Here is a 17,917-nt window from a genome sequence, read left to right on the forward strand (position 1 = left end):
TGTTACTTAATTTTATGATTAATATGACTCTTTTTAGTTTTAAAATACTACTTATTTTTTAATGCTTTGGCATAGAATATGCTCCTTCCCTTCACAGACATAGAGGAAAGTACCTAAATATTTTAGGAAAGTCTTCCTGAGAAGATATAGATTACCCAGTGCTTCTTACTAAATCACATCATTACAATTACATATGCCTTGTTTTATTAATAAGCATTAGCTACTTGGTTGTAATCTTTAAAGCTTCATTTATTACACTGTAGAATGCCTAAAGCAGAACACAATTAAAGACCTTTTATTGCAGTTGATGTGAATAATAAAAAAAAATGAAAATCAAAGTTGTGAACAATTGACTAGGAGGCATGTGAAATATTTATAGTCTTTACTACTTTTGATTTTATTGTGAAGCTTTATCTTTTGCCAAAATTGTTTATTATACTCCATTCTCAGGTGATATAACTGACTTTAGCTCAAGTCCAACAAGAGAAACTGATCCTCTTGGGAAGCCCAGATTCAAAGGTATGTCTGGCTTCAAATCTTAATTTTGACAAGGCTGTTTGGTGGGTGTATCAGTCAGAAGTTGCTATGCCACCCAACATCTTAGTGGCATACCATATAAGGATTTACTTCTCATATGTGTTCAAGTCAGCTTTATGATGATATTAACAAATGGGGGTCAGTTGATCTAGGATGTTCTCGGTTGGGTGTTTCTGCTGGGCCTCTTGTGGGTTGGGGATGGGCTTCTCCTCATTTGTTCATTCTAGGATGAAGGACCAACAGTGACCCAACAGTGACCCAAAAGAAGCCATTCTCAGGACTATACAAAGTCAAGAGAGGGGGAAGCCAAATACACAATCACATTTTAAGCTCCTTCCTCCCTTCCACTCTCTCTAAAAAAAGGCAATGGAAAAAAATACCCTCTGGTGAGAATTTTTTTAAAAAATAGCCTGCTTAAGTTTCTATTAGAATTGAGAAAAATTGACAGCTGTACAATATTAACTCTTCCTGCCTATGAACATGGTATATTTCAATTACTTAAGTCTTCTTCAGTTTCTCTCACCAATGTTTTATAGTTTTCTTTTAAAAAAAAAATGTACTTTTATTTATCCCAGAGAGGGAAAGGGAGGGGGAGATAGAAACATCAATGATGAGAGATAATTATCAATCTGCTGCCTCCTATACATCCAACACGGGAGATTGAGCTCGCAACTTGGGCATGTGCCCTGACTAGGAATCAAACCCTGACTTTATGGCTCATAGGTCAACACTCAACCACTGAGCCATGCCAGCCAACCTGTTTTATAGTTGTCAGTGTATAGAAAATCATAAAAGTATTTGTTTTTATTTCTAATATATAAAAACACAATTGATATTTGTGCAGTGATCTTGTATCCTGCAGCCTTGCAAAAACTCACTTAGTCGAGTTTTTGTAAATACATTGGATTTTTACATACAGAATCATATTATCTGAGAGTAAAGTTTTACTTCTTCCTCTCCATCTTGGGTGGCTTTTCTCTTGCCTTATTGTACAGGCTGAATCCTCAGTAAAAATATTGAATAAAAACAGTGAGAATGGACATCTTTTTCTTGTTCCTGATCTACTGGGGAAAACATTTGGTCTCTCACCATTAGGTATCATGTTACCTGTAGATTTTTCATAGGTGCCCTTTATTGGGTTGAGAACATTCCCTTCTATTCCTACTTTGGTGTGAAATTGATGTGGGTCTCTTATATCTTTCATGTCTTAACTTTTGACCATATGGATTATCCTATACTAGAGGCCCAATGCACAAAATTCGTACAAGAGCAGGCCTTCCTTCCCCCAGCTCGGCACCCAGGACCTGGGCTTCCCTCTGGCACCCAGGACCCGGCTTCCCTCTGGCACCCAGGACCTGGGCTTCCCTCTCAGCCCCGGCTTCGTCTGGAAGGACGTCCAGTCTAATTAGACTGACCAGCAGAACTATCAGTTGCTATGACATGCACTGACCACCAGGGGGCAGACGCTCAATGCAGGAGCTGCCCTCAGGCCCCAGGCCAGCCAAGGCGGGTCTCACCAATTGCCCCACCAGTCACACTGCAGAGGGAGACAGCCAGCAGTGGAGGGCAGGACCGGCAAGTTGGCGGCACCAGGATGACCAAGGCAGGTGCCAGTGGGGACCCACCAATTGCCCCGCCAGTGCTCCCACAGATTGGCCCTGATCGCCGGCCTGGCTAGGGACCTTACCCGTTCATGAATTTTGTGCATGGGGCCTCTACTAGTAGTAATGACTGCTTTATTGTTTTTGTCTAATGATTCTAATACCTATGCAAGTTCTAGGTTGGTTTTAAATGATTAATTTTTCTCCTCATTATAGGAAATATTTTCCTGTTAATTTCATCTTGTTGGGTTCTGAATGTTTTTATATTTAAAATATTTTTTAATTTTGTTCTAGGTGCAGGCCAATTATTTGAAACCACTTGACCTTTTTGAATCTAGCTTTTCATATTTATTAGGTGGAATCAGGATTGTGTTTAGCGTAGGGCTCATTATTGCCCACGACTGAGGCAAGACCTTTTGAGTATTCTTTCCCATGCCACATAAATTATGAGGTTTAAACCATGCTCAGGGACAAATTACTTTTGGATATTAGCACACACTAAACTATCTAGAAAAGTAAATTAACAAACATCCATATCATATATCCTAGAGACAGGATTTTCACACTTCTGAACCATCCACATCACTGCTCCCATCTAGCTGCTCTTAATGTGAGACCAAATGTCCTCAAGCAATTATATTTATTAGTTCACCTTCCCCCAACTTTACTCAAAATATGCTAAATGACAGAGTCCTCTCTCTCTAGGGCCTCATGTGCGATACATTCAGAAGCCTGACAACAGGCCCTGCTCCATCACCGACTCCATCAAACGGTTCCCCAAAGAGGAGCCCCCAGAGGGGAACGCCACCAGCCCACCGCAGAACCCACCCTCCAACCTCACTGTGGTCACCGTGGAAGGATGCCCCTCATTTGTCATCTTGGACTGGGAAAAGCCACCCAATGACACTGTCACTGGTAAGAGCCTGGCACAGGACTGTTATGAACGTGCTGCAATGGGACTGAGGAATCGAGTCAAACTATAGTCTGTGGGTCCTCGCTCAGGAGCAGCGAGTCCTAGCAGAGTTCTGCTGTCCCTGTGGCACATTCCTGATGAAAGTGTCATGTGATGGGGAAAGATCATCTTTGTCCCGGTTATGGGCTCCCTGTTCATCATCCTTAGCCGATCTCTCTAAGTTTCATCCTTTCATCTCCTCTTAGAATGTTTTCATAATGGGGAGATATATCTAGTTTTTTCATTACCCAGAAAATTACAGATAATATATGAGAAGTTGCCACTGCTGATAATATTTAAATCAGTTTTCCTTTCACCATCCCAGTTTCTTGATCAACCTAGAACTTTCAAGCAGGCTAAAATATTATTTCAATCATTTCAGGATACATGTTTTAAAAATTCTATTCCTGGTCAATTTTCTGCTTATTTCCTGAAATTTTTATTCTGCTATCCACCCACCCATTTCCTTTTAAAATTACTGTGAAAATTAAAAATCCTGAGTCATTCTTTGCACTTGTTAGATGGGAATTTAATTCTCCATAATGAACAGAATAATCCAACTAGAGAGGAAGGGGAAAGATCAACGACCTAAATCAGTTTGAGAATACAGCCTGAGTATGCAAGGTTCCTGCTGCCCACGTCTCTGTTTGGGCGCCTGGAGCAGGTGGACAGGGCTCCCGCTAAGAAGCTGTCAGCAGGAGTGGAGATCCCTACACAGAGGGGGTGGGGAGTGCAAATTTCAGGCTCTGCCGAAAAAGTTTTCTACGAATAAAGAAGAAAACAGCAGGTATATCTCCTCAGACAAACTGTCTGGGAAAATCCAGTAAGCAGCCTGTCTTTACTTAGCTGGCTTTTTTAAAAACCATATTTTGTAAATTTTCTTTCTCATGTAAAGCTTACCTTTGCATTGAGAGCAAACCAGTCACTGCCGGTGGCTCCTGGGAACTTGCCTAGTCCTGCTTCATTACTTGGGACTGTGCCCATAGGTGCTAAGTCAGTATCTAAATCAGCATCAAAAAATCAGTCAATCTCTAAGTATTGATTATCTATATGTATTAAAAAGTTCAAAACTTTCAATCCATATACTGTGCTAATAAGAAGTTCCTGTGTTAGTCTGAGGTTTAATTCTCACAAAACCAAATGATCTATAAAATTTCATTTGCCTTAAAGACGTGGGACATCAAGTTGGAATTGGTTAGTCTACTAGGTCTAATAATCTAATAGGGCAATTTTCAACCAATATGCCATGACAATTTTTAAAACATACCACACCTGACTATTTAGTCAGGAGCACTGACCTCTTTTCCCTTAGACTGTCAAATTAAAAAATGACAACAGCTAACACAACAGCCATCCAGTGTGAACCATAAATACATAGGTCATATAAGAGTTTCATCTTATTGGTCACATTGCACAATAAGAGTAGGTAATTACCATTTTTTTAATCAATCAAAATTGTACCTATTTTTGTCAAATTGGAAAAAAATATATTTTTAGTGTGCTGCAGAATTTTAGTAGTTTATGTGTGTCATGTGATGAAAAATGTCAAAAATCACTGACCTAATACATGTAATACATATTCACTTGTGTATGTCAATTATATCTGATTTTTTTAAGAGAATGATTTTTCTTTCTGGTTTATTATGTAACATTTTTTAAAAATCACAGAAGCTTGTAATCTCAAAGTATTCTAACCAATTACTTTTGGAACACTGTTACCAAATGTTAATGGACTGATTGAGATCTTTCATAAGATAACAGACTTAAATAACAGTTTTCATGGGTAAGGACCACATCTCATTAGCTATATTTTCTACATAAAAATAATTCTATATTTAACTATTACTCATCTGGCCTGTATTTAAATGTTGGACAGATGATATACCCTAATGGTCTGTTCTATTTTTTTTTTTCATTTCTGTTTATTTTTAAATTGTTAATTTAAATGTAATCTTGCTTTCAAATAAACCAGCAGCCCAGATCTTATAGAAATTAATTCTCATATCACTGAAAATGATATGAAAGGAAAATATTGAGAAAAAAAACAGAAAGTGAAACATATTCTTTATTACATGCGTTGGCTTGGTCTATCTCTCTCCATAAATCTTTCTTCTAATTGACAGACATGTACATATTCACCTCTAGTAAACACATTAAAATTCAGTTGCTTCTACATGTCCCTTCTACACTAATGTAGAAATAGGTGACCTAAGAAATTGGCCACACACTGCTGGGGTCCTTGGCTACTTAAAGATAAGTTGGTTATAAGGCTGTTGCTTTATGATATGCCAAGAGTGTGCTGACATCTATTCAAATCCCAGACCAGCTGTGTTCTAAATATGGAACTTGGGTATATAGTTAGCCTCTCTGAACTTTAGTTTCCTTATTTTTAATGATACTCATCATTATCAGTTTATCCTGAGGATAAAATTAAACAGAATGAATGCCTAGCATAAGTCAGCAGCTGTTAAATTAATGTTTGTCAGTGGTCGAAGTCGTAGAACAGGGAGAAATAGTATCACCATTACTATCTTCATGCTCTGTTGACTAGAGTGGTGTTCCCAAACTTTACAATAAATAACTTTTTCTATTAAGTGAAATTTTTCATAATAGGGCAATAAAACCATTTGAAGGGTGGGGGAGACCAATTATTCAGTGTTAGTTCTTTACAGATTTCCTTATGTCTTTACTGATAATGAAATTATAAACAAAATCCCATATTTGAAACAAAGGAATATGGGCATAAATTTAAGAGACTGTCTTTACCTTTGGAAATATACTCAGAGTGTATCTACAAATATTTATTCCAAAATCAACATTCCATTTTTATAATGTTGGTGGATTTATTAAAAGCTATTATCACCTGAAACATTAAAAATAAAAAATATGTATACGCCGAACTGGTTTGGCTCAGTGGATAGATCGTCAGCCTGTGGACTGAGGGGCCCTGGGTTCAATTCTGGTCAAGGGCATGTACCTTGGTTGCGGGCACATCCCCAGTGGGGAGCATGCAGGAGGCAGCTGATAGATCTCTCTCATGAATGTTTCTAACTCTCTGTCTCTCTCCCTTATTCTCTGTAAAAGATCAATAAAATATATTTTTTAAAAAATAAAATAAAATAAAAGATATATTTACAAAGCCCAAAAATATACATTCACAACGCTAGAATTCTGAGAGTTCTAAACACCTATTTAATTATGAAGGTAAGTCCTAGATTCATTTTGAAAACTACAGTCTTTTAGGACTAAAATAGTATTAAATCACTAGAGGCCCAGTGCACGAATTCGTGCACATTGAAAGGAAAATAATTAGAAGAAATATTTTAATATTGCAATTCGTCCTTTCTCTGTAATAAAAGTGTCAGAGATGAAAGCTCTCTCATGAATGTTTCTAACTCTCTGTCTCTCTCCCTTATTCTCTGTAAAAGATCAATAAAATATATTTTTTAAATATATGCATAATATAAGCTTTATTTTTTTCCACTAGAAATCCAGGCAGTAGTGCCTTACAGGAGGATGTGTGAATGGAGATACGAACCTTGTGCCACTCCCTGTTTTAGAACATGTAGTGATCCTGAAGCACTGGCATGTAAATTTCTTCCACCGTAAGTCACGTTTAAACATTCAATAAACTTGTTTTATGTTATACAAGTGATAGTAATTAAGGGTTGGCTATGTGCCAGGAATTCTAGCTGCTACCGATACAGCATAATATAATATTCATTCCCCAGCCTTCTTTGCCCTGTGGGAAAAGAATAGGATATGTCATTGCATCTAATGTAGGAAACAATACTGATTTGTTTCATTTTAGTGGCATTTGTATTATTGGGATCTGGTTACAATGAATGAGCAAGTCCATTTCAAAAGGAGGTTCTCCATCTTTGTTTCTGAATATGGTGGCGACTTCAGATACACAGGGATAATTATATCTACTCAGATAACTACTACGACCATATTTAATTGCCACTGTTACTTCTGTGCGATGCTGCTTTCTTTCAAATTCAGAATGTCAACAAAAACAACCAAATTCACAATCAACAATGGCAGATCGAAACACATGCATGCGACTGGCACAGTGAGAGCTTTATATGTATCGAGCATGCGTGAGTCAACTTAGCCTTTTATAGATAGAGAATAAACTTGCTTAATTAGACCTGCTTTCTGATTTAGCTAAACTTTTTCCAGCCCAGTGAAGCACCCCAACTTCTCTTTCAGGTAATTGTCAGCAACACAGCAGTCAATATCAACACGAAGCACATTATTATTATGCTTCATGCAGGGAGAACAAAGGGTAAACTGTTTAACTGCAGCAGTGTTTGACTATATTCTGAACAGTGAGAAAACCTGAGGTCTTTGCAAGGTCCACCATTTCTTACTTCTTTTCAGTCGGGTCAAGTTTCTAAACTTTCTAAATCTCTGTTTTCCAGCTAATGGAAAGAAAATAGGATTCAACCGAGTCTCCTATCTACCTGCCCCAGGACTTCTGTGAGGATCAAATGAGATGAGGCACGGGAGAGAGGAAAGGAAAATCAAGCAGGGAGGGTCAAGGCCCAGATGCCTACAATATGTGTTTAATGTGCATGTCTTGCCTCACCTGCCACTCAGGGCTGTTTGCATCATTTTCTTCACCTGCTAAATTGGAGCAGTACCTTCCTTACAGGGATAATGCTGAAGATGAACTAGGGCAGTGGTTCTCAACCTTGGCTGCACATTAGAATCACCTGGGAATCTTTTTAAAATCCTGATTTCTGGGCCTCACCCTCCGGAAATTCTGTTTCTTGGTTACTTAATGTTGTGGCCTCACCCCATAACAAAGAAACAGAATTTCCGAAGGATGAGGCCCAGAAATCAGGATTTTAAAATGATTCCCAGGTGATTCTAATGTGCAGCCAAGCTTGAGAACCACGGATATAGATAGATCCTTTAAATTTGAAGTCAAAAGAAGATTAGAGAAGATATAAAATAAGAGTTTCAGGTTTGAAGGGCTGGGGTAATATTAAAAAGAGTAACATATAGTCGATGAATGTTCCAAGCCAAAGATGTTTTTTTTGAAGGCAGTAGCTTTTATGCATAACCAATTGGAATGTTGCATAAATTGTTCTTTTGGTAACTAAGTTATACTTCAATTTTTTCAAATGTAATCTTTTAAATTTTTGTGACCCTATTTTCAAAACACAACTAATACGGAATAATAAAAGCAAGCAACAATAATAGGTACCACTTGTTGAGCAAATAAGCACTGGCTATGTATGTTCCTAATTTAATCCCACAAGCAACACTCTGAAGAGACATTATTGACATTTTACAGATGGGAAAACTGGGACTAAGATCAAGGCAAGTGGCTTGGTCTATCTCTCTCCATCAAGCCACACAGTTTCCATTTTTAAAAAATAAAGTTTACTCCCATTTAATTACTAGTACATGTTTCTAGTAAATATCCCTCCACAGCTGAGGAAAGATATAAAAAGGACATTTTGAATTCAGGGTCCTTTTCTCCCTCTCTCTCCACCCTCTGTTAGAATAGAAAACCAATGGAACTGGGGACAAAAAGAGTTGGGAAACAACAGAACCAAACCCAAAATGTTTGGGAACAAAAGAGCCTGAGGAAGGAATACTAAACCCCAACCATCGGTCCTTTAATAGCTGCACTGACGTGTCCAGACACAGTGGTGTTACCTTCCAGTTCATTATTGAGCTTTTGGAAGACAGCCAAAAGAAATTATTCATAAAGAGTCATCTTCTTTTTTAGAATTTTGAAATATAGCATGAAAATCCTTCCCAAATGAAAGTTGGTGATTATAAGTCTCCTGAGTTGCTTCATGGTTCCCTACCTTCTGTCTCAGTGCCAATACAGGAATCCTCAGGAACTCGCCAGCTCCTTCACAGCCTCCCGCTTTCCCCGACACCCACCACTTGTGTATTTCTTCATACTGATGGAGCTGATTTTGAGTGGGGTTTTGTTTTTTGTTGGATATTTTTAAATCCTCTGTATGATCTTGTCACGTGTGTTATAAAGCCAACCAAGAGCAGGGAAAGCCATTTAACAAATTTGTAAATTATGTTTCAGATTCTGAAACTCTTTCTCTTTTCATTAGCCCTGCAAGTTCATAGAAATATGCCTTTAAGTGAAATTTATGCAGATCTCTGTTCAGACTTTAAAGAATAGCTTCTCTCTACAAATACAAAGTTAATTGTCAAAGGGGCATATATAAGCAGTATGTACAAAACTTAATAACTTATGTAAGATGTAGGTGCAAAAATCCCATCTATATATATAAAAGCCTAAGCAACCGTTATGACCAAACGACCAGAACGACTGGAATGACCGGTCACTATAACATGCACTGGCCACCAGGGGGCAGATGTTCAATGCAGGAGCTGCCCTCTGGTGGTCATTGCACTCCCAAAGCTGGAGCACCACTCAGCTGACCAACCCATCCTAGTGGCCCACGAGCCCTGAGGCAACCACTCGCTCCCTCAGTAGTCCTGCAGGTCCAATCTCCAGAGAACAGGCCAGGCACCAATGGACCAGAGCCTCCAGCACGATCCCAACAGTGCCACCAGCCTCCTGGAAGTCAACCTTGGGCATCGTGGCTGCTTCCCCTTCCTAGACTCTCCACAAGGAAGCAAGGATATAAAAGCCACCACCAGGTGGCTCCCAACAGCCAGTGTAAACATCAGCGGGACCTGGGCTGGCAAAGGCATCCCACCACCCACCCAGAGAGCCGATCGCATCCCAGCCTTCCCCACGCCCCTCAGGACCCCACCCATGCACCAATTCGTGCACCGGGCCTCTAGTAATTCTATAAATCAGAATAATGAACGATAGAAAAGTATAGTTCATTGTGTGGTTAGCTGTCATTTGCTGCTATGGTTTGAAACCCAGATGAGTTTTTTGCAGCAGCACCATGTAGTCAGTGGCCTTTTCCCCATAAAGTAGGAAACAGGGCTCCTACACACACACCACTCAGCAGTGCTCTCCAATGGCAGGCTGACTTGTCTCACAAAATCATAGGTACCAGTTTCCAAAGCTATCATAGGAGTGTCATTGACCTTCACAGTTGCCAGGCCTTCCCTGATCTGCTAAAGGGAAAGCAGAAATGGTCTATGAGCAACTCCCCAATTGTTTAGGGACCTTTGTCATCTGCTGACCATCCCAATCTGGAAATCGCAAATGTATAAGATGTATGTGTAATATATACATAATGTATAATATCAACATGTAATGTATAAGATCAGAGCTGCAATCTGAGTTGCCTATTTTTATGAGAGTGACTTTATTATGCTATTAGCACGTAGAACATTTAATTCAGTCAGAAAACGAAGATGAGTATCTGTTGGCTTTTTCGCTTTTCAGAATATGAAGTTATATCCAGAGAAAATGGGTCATTCAGTGGGAAGAACAAGTCCATTCAAATTACAAATCAAACCTTCTCCACCGTAGAAAATCTAAAGCCAAACACGAGGTAAGCCACCAGTGCTATTACAGGTGAATTCTGAGAGTGCAAAGTCATAATGAAGGAATGGAGTGACATCATCCTGCTGTGTCCTCAGGGAGGGTCTAATTTGCATTTCATTCTTTGACTTTCACAGCACTTGAAACCTCTAAAGTCATATTTTGCAAATATGCAAGTTACTGGTGGGGATACAAGAGCTAACAAGATGGTCTTGTAAGTTAACATATAGCTGGGAACACTGAAAAATAGAAGTTCATTAGTACCAGGTGTTGATATTAAATACCAAGATTAGAGAAGAAAGTCTGTGGACCAGTGACACCCGGAGTGTGCATGAGGTAAACTACATTTGAAGTACAGAATAACTTAGCTGGAATGATGGAAAGGGGAGGGCAAGGAAATAAAAGCCATGAGGTAGATCCAAGGGTCAGTGTGTAATAGTTAATGCTTAAGGTAACTAGAGATGAGTCCCAGATATAGCAAACATTTGCTTTCGGGTCTTTTTATAATAGACAAATGAGAACAGATTTTTTAAAAAAAGATATAAATAATATTAGCATCATTATATATATTAAACAACTTTTCTTGTTATCCCTCATTGCACATTGACACCAGGTTGTTTATATTGCTACTGGAGGCCCGGTGCATGAAAATTCATGCACTGGAGGGGGGTCCCTCAGCCTGGCCTGCCCCCTCTCTCAGTCCAGAAGCCCTCAGGGGTGGGAGGTGACCTAGCGATCAGGGGAAGGCGACGCCCTATCACACCTCTGCTGCTGCCACTGCCGGCAGCGCAAGCCTCGGCTGGCCCTGATTACCTGAGCCTCGGGCGGCCCTGGGCGGCTGGGCAGCACAATCCAAGGCTCACCTGTGCTTTGTACCGGCCCTGGACAGCTGGGGGGCTGAGGGGACTGGGGGACTCTGGAGGCAGGCACGTGGTGCTGCCCCGGTGGGGCTGAGGGGACGGGGTGCCACCATCTTGTGGCTGGAGGCACCTCCATCTTTGAGGGCATGGCAGCCAATTAGCATATTCCCTCCTTATTGGCTGTGGGCGCTGGTATCTTTGAGGGTGGGGCAGCCAATTAGCATATTCCCTCTTTATTAGATAGGATGTAGTTTTGTGATTCTTTTATAAATCTAAATTACACAATATTTTGTCAGTTCACTTTATTATTACAAGAAATATAAGGGCCTTAAGACATTTCTAGAAATGCAGTAGGGTTTTTTTGTTTGTTTAGTTGTTTGTTTTTTAATATATTTTTATTGATTTCAGAGAGAGGAAGGGAGAGGGAGAGAGAGACAGAAACATCAAGGATCAGAGAGAATCATGGATCAGCTGCCTCCTGCACACTGGGGATTGAACCCAAAACCCAGGAATGTGCCCTGACTGGGAATCGAACTGTGACCTCCTAGTTCGCAGGTCGACGCTCAACCACTGAGCCACGCCAGCTGGGCTACAGCAAGCTTTTTATGTTTTGTTTTACATGGCTGAATCGCCAAATTTAGGCATGTCAAACAAATCAAAAATCAAGGAGATTCTTAAATGGATACAGCCAAGCATTTTCTTAACAAAGTCAATATGCTAAATGGTCCTGGGCTGAATTTTACTCTCTGTGGGAAATCAATCTCTCCTCAGACTCCAAAACACTGTTTGGTAAATTGTCTGTGCTTCCTGTTTAAAAAGAAAAACAACTGGCTTCTTGAGTTATAGTCCACCAAGGAACATAGAAGAATTTTCAGAGGGACACGATCGGGAACTTTTTCAGAGAGAATATTGCATAGCTCAGTGAAGTTCCTCAGTGTTGAAAAAGATCAGCATAGGTGAGGGCTGAAACTCCAGCATCGGAGACTTTGTTCATAAATTCCACCTCCTGTATCTTTCACTGTCATCAATGGATTGGATAGAATTGGATACTGACTGTGACAACGCAAAAGAGCCCGTTTTGGCTCTGTCAGCCGGAAGCATCTATTTCCTTATAGATGGCTGCTGTATATTAAACTCTAGTCCAATTCTGCAAAAATAACACTTTTCCACAAGCATCTTTTTTTCAAACTTTCTATTTTGAGCTATACTATGGAAAATTTTGCAACTGCTGATGTTCTTAAAGGATTTAAGTTAGCCAAAATAAGCGTATATTTTAGTAATGATGATCTTGGTTCTGTTTTCTTGACAAGATTAACAGAGACAGGGCCTTTTTTACTATAATACATTTTAAAGAAAAAGTAAAAAAGAAAACTCATTTAAATTGGACTTTATAATAGTGGACTTGGGTTTACAGGACTTGGAAGGAATATCTCTTCAGGTTCCTGCTTTTTATACCATTTAATAAAAACTGGGCTGTGTAGTGTACAGGAAACACATTGAAAAGCACCCAATTTCTAAATGTTCATTGTGTTCCTTTTCTGAATAAGCTGTCCTCAGAACTCGCAGTGCACCTATTAGCTATAATCAGAAGTAGGACAGGTATTCCAGTGACATTTTCTTTTTTTTAATTCTTTTTAATCCTAATCTGAAGATATTTTTTCCATTGCCTTTTTTTTTTTAAGAGAGAGTGGAAGGAAGGAAGGGAGGGAGAGAGAGAGAAACATCGATGTGAGAGAGACACATCCATTGATTGCCTCTCACACAAGCTCCGACTGGGGCAGGAGATCAAGCCTGCAACCCAGGTATGTGCCCTTGAATGGGAATTGAAGCCAAAACCCTTTGGTACATGGGCTGACGCTCAAACCACTGAGCACACCAGCCAGGGCTCTAGTGACATGTTCCATGTGATTTGTTTGTTAAGGGTTTGTGTTTTCATTTATTAAGTGCCAACCATATCTCAGCAGTGTGCTTAGTGTTGTGACTACAAATCAATAAACATGATGCCTGCTCTTGAGAAGCTAGAGGTTGGGGTGGGGAGAGGGTAGGCAATTAATAACAGCTTATACTACACAGAGTGGTGAGAGCTCTGGTAGAAGTATGTCCAAGGCGCTATGGGAACCTGGAGTGGGTGGCTCTTCACAAGGTCTGGGGAACTTAGGAAAAACTTCCTGAAGAAGGTGGCACCTGGGCTGATCCTTAAGGATAAGTAGGAAGGAGCTATCAAGATGACTGTCTCAGGGGAAAGGAATGTCAAAGAGAATAGCACTGTCAATGCAGAAGCAAGAGTGGCCTGGCTGTGGGCAGTGAGCAATATGCTGCTTTTACCCGTGTGAGAGGTGGAAAGTGGACCGAAAAGAGAGGCAGCACAGAGAAGTGGCAGCAAAGAGAGGTGGCAGCACAGAGAGATGGCAGCACCGAGAGGTGGAAGCTACGTTGTGGAGAGCCTTCCATGCCAGATCAGGAAAATGGGTCAAGGGATGAGGAGAATTTGAAGGAGGGTAACTGGAGAGGGACTTGTTCTTTCATTTCTGTGTTCATTTTGACTTTCATTTAGTTGAAAAAATCGTTTTTATACTTGAGCTGCTTATAATGAGTGACTGTTGGTGAAATAAATCCACCAAGAAAGAACATTTTGTTAATGTCATGTAAGAACGCCATTTTGGCATCTTATTCAAGAAAAGTACCTTTGGGCTGAGTTGCATTTTACCCTGGAATCACAGGGCCAATCTGGAAATCACGTCTAGCTTCTGGTCTAACTGTTGTAGGACGCGTGCGCATTGTTTCTGTTGTTTGCCTCAAACTGAAATACAACCATGTCCCCTTTATCCCGCCCTCATGGTGTGTGTCTTCCTTATGTCTCTTGTCCTTCATCAATGGGCCTTCTAAGGAAGACCCCTTACAGCCTATTCTCATCTATAGACAAAGCCCAAAGGGAGGCCCTTTCTGCGTGTGTCTTTGGGGGAGAGCAATATTAGATTTAGTTTGGAACCCTGCTGACTTTTACTACAAGGCATAAATTTGAAGCCATTCAAGTGTGTCTGTATGTGGCTTACTCAATATTATTTTTAGAGTTTGGTATGATTGAATGAAATCCATTAGGATATAAAGACTGTTGATGTTCATATATATGATTTCACTAGGATTTATGTTGACAGCCCTTAATGGGTCAGGATTTAAAAGCTGTATATCAGTAATTTGAAGTAAAAAAAACATCTTCCCATTGGGGGCAGAGGTGCTCTAATGAAAATTGTTTTGCCTACAATAAATGAAACTATGTGGTTTTCAAAAGGTCCCAGTACCCAAAGAGCCTGTGAATGCATACCATGCTCTCTTAACAGAGACATGCAAGAGATTAATTTGTCTAATTTAACGAGCAAAGGTTTTGAGCTGAAATATTAAAAACTATTTGTTGAAATCCCTATTAGTCAAAGTAACTTAATAAGTTAAGGAAGGAAGAAAAGCTGAAGTCTAATTATTTCATTGAATTTAAGGTTTCAGAAGCCTAAAAGTATCTAGAGCTGCGGTCCTCAAACTACAGCCCGCGGGCCACATGCAAATACAAATATTGTATTTGTTCTCATTTTGTTTTTTTATTTCAAAATAAGATATGTGCAGTGTGCATAGGAATTTGTTCATAGTTTTTTTTTAAACTATAGTCCGGCCCTCCAACGGTCTGAGGGACAGTGAACTGGCCCCCTGTTTAAAAAGTTTGAGGACCCCTGATCTAGAGAAACAAAACTAACACCCATGAAACAAGCATCATAAGACAGCATAAAAGAACACGCCAGTGTAGGACTTACACCCAGTTCTGCAATTTATCAGGAGAGAAAGCCTCATAGAGCACTTGAAACTATAACTTGGCAGTAGTGGATAGGAAGGAATGGGACAGGCTGGCAAGAAAAGAAAGAGAAACAATAGCATTCAAGTCAAATCCACGTGCATAACTTAGGTGAAATACAAGTAGTCCTCAAAGTTACTATGGACAGCAAGGCTGCAGCCAGAATAATAAAATTACGAGTTCCCAAATTTAGGTTCATTGGCTTTTTGATGCAAGCTTTTTTCAGACCGTATCACATTGTAGTTTCATTCCATTGTATCAACTGCCCAACCATGGCCCAAGATTAATGCTAATAAAAGGTATTGTAAAATAAAGAGGAAGTATGTACAGGATGCAGCCAGCAAGTGGTTTTTATTAGCTTATAAAGAATGACTTTGGTCACATTTCAATGCTTGGGAAAATTTTATAATCAAAATATATGGTAAAATTGAATTCCCAAAATAGGCAAACTTTGAAGTATAGCTGTTCTGAAATTCCCTATTTGAAAAGCTGAAGAAGATGATTTCTAAAAGAATTCCAATCCTGCCCTGACTGGTTTGGCTCAGTGGATAGAGCATCGGCCTGCGGACTGAAAGGTCCTGGGGTCGATTCCGGTCAAGGGTGTGTGCCTTGGTTGCGGGCAACATCCCCAGTGGGGGGTATGCAGGAGGCAGCTGATCGATGTTTCTCTCTCATCGATGTTTCTAACTCTCTGTCCCTCTCCCTTCCTCTCTGTAAAAAAGTCAATAAAATATATTTAAAAAATAAAATAAAAGAATTCCAATCCTGGGAGGCATGTGTAAATAATTTATTTTAATAGCATTTTCCATCATTTGTCCAGACTAAATCAAAAAACTGAGCTCTAAAATAGGTGATAATTACTGGCTAACCTTTATACACAGAGCAGGGTGGTGTAGAGAGTTAAGTGTTAGAACATTTAACACAGTTAGAACAAGGCAGAGAAAATAGGTCTGTAGAGCCTGAAAAATAGCCCACAGTATGGGACCAATGCCTTGCTACTGGGAGGGTTCAGCTCCATACCTGCAGGAGATGTTTCTGTTTGTAGAAAGTGGGGCCGCACAGCTATTCTGGGGCACGTGGAGGCAGCCCCAGCCTTGTTAATGACCTAGCTAGCCCATACTCTTAAGATTTATTTTCCCCTTCTTTTTCCCCATGAAACCTCAATGTGTGCCTCTTACTGAACCTTGATATGTGACTCGTATTGAGCTGAAAGAAAAATATTAAGAAGAACCTCTCCTTTCTGGAACCAACCTCTTTGTTTACAAAGACCACTATGATAATTTTTAGTTCTGTGAACAGAACTGATAAAGTATATGAGTTAAACAATTGCACCACTGTTTGCAGCCGTTCTCAACCTGTAGGTCGCAAACAATGAAAATACATCCTGCATATCAGATATTTACATTACGATTCATAACAGTAGCAAAATTACAGTTATGAAGTAGCAACAAAAATAATTTTATGGTTGGGGGTCACCACAACATGAGGAACTGTATTAAAGGGTCGCGGTATTAGGAAGGTTGAGAACCACTGGCTTAAAGGATTAGGAAGTGTGGACTAATTGATCTCCAGTCTCTTCCAACTCTAAAATGATATAATCTTATAATTTCTGAAGCCAGGCACAGAATCAGTGGGAAAACTGGAACTGAAATTAAAACCAAAACCTAGGTTAGTAGAATTGTCCTGATAATCTATTTTTCTTTGAATCTGTGTCTGTGGTATGCAATTTGTTTTCAGAGAAATTGTTTTTAATACTCATTTTGATAATCCATTGATGGGCCAGGTTCTTCCTGATGAACTGGTTGGGCAGCATAGATGGACACACAATTGCAGTACTAACAAAAAAGCCCTTCAACCTCACCCTTCTCTTCAACTGAGCCTGTGGCTCTCCTCACTGACTAAAAGACTGAAGAATCCACTGTGTGTGCCAGACTCACATGTGGCCCAGCAATTTCCTATGGAAAATGCACTCTGGTAATTAAATAAATCAAGTTCACTAACCTGCTCAAGTACTTCTACTGTCCTCTGTGGCTTGAGGGGTGCGGGGGGTGGGGGGTGTAGAACAGTTCTTCTCTCAGTCTGAAACCTCCCAAAGTTTCCTGCAGCTGACAGCAAAGATGGTTTGGGACTATTGCTTATGTTGTTGGATTTAATACAATTTTGGCGCTAAAAGTAAAGGGGAACAGCGGCAGCAACTTATAAACTGTAAATCTGGCTGAAGGAAGCAGGCATATGGAAGAGCCATTATGTCCTTCATGGTATTTTTGTGAAATTCTGGTCTCTGCAGACCCTGTGTTGAACTTTCAGCATCTCTTCTCCTGGGCTGGGTAGAGGGGAGTGAAATAAGCCGCCAGAGCCTTAGCCAGTTTGTTTAGTTTCATTGTAGGTACGGGCAGCAAAACAACTGCTTCTTCATTAGAGAAGGGAGAGATAGAGGGGACTGGTCACTTTTGCAACTTTTCTTCCAGCAACAGGACAGCTGAAAGCATAGAACTCCACTAGTCTATAAAGAGACTAATCAATCCTTCTTTTCACATCACCATATTCTTTTCATTAGTTTTCACTTACAGTTTTTTAGTAGTTAGTAGAGGGGTGTCAGAAACTCACAGCAACACTATAATTACAGTGCAGCCCAGATATTACATTTATGTCCGCCCCCCCCCCCCCCCCCCC

The 17,917-nt window shown here is 40.0% G+C and overlaps 1 protein-coding gene across 1 annotated transcript in view; it reads left to right on the plus strand.

The window, feature by feature from the left end:
- LOC102753636 (target of Nesh-SH3-like) overlaps positions 1-17,917 on the plus strand; it is an 81,268-nt gene that overhangs the window by 49,068 nt on the left and 14,283 nt on the right. Inside the window, exons 19-21 of the mRNA XM_015571052.1 lie at positions 451-519; positions 2,844-3,053; positions 10,448-10,556. Of these exons, the coding sequence (XP_015426538.1) occupies positions 451-519; positions 2,844-3,053; positions 10,448-10,556 (388 nt within the window). The remainder of the gene's footprint in view (positions 1-450; positions 520-2,843; positions 3,054-10,447; positions 10,557-17,917) is intronic.

Source organism: Myotis davidii, unplaced genomic scaffold, assembly GCF_000327345.1.
Source record: "Myotis davidii unplaced genomic scaffold, ASM32734v1 scaffold1628, whole genome shotgun sequence".
Lineage (NCBI taxonomy): Eukaryota > Metazoa > Chordata > Mammalia > Chiroptera > Vespertilionidae > Myotis > Myotis davidii.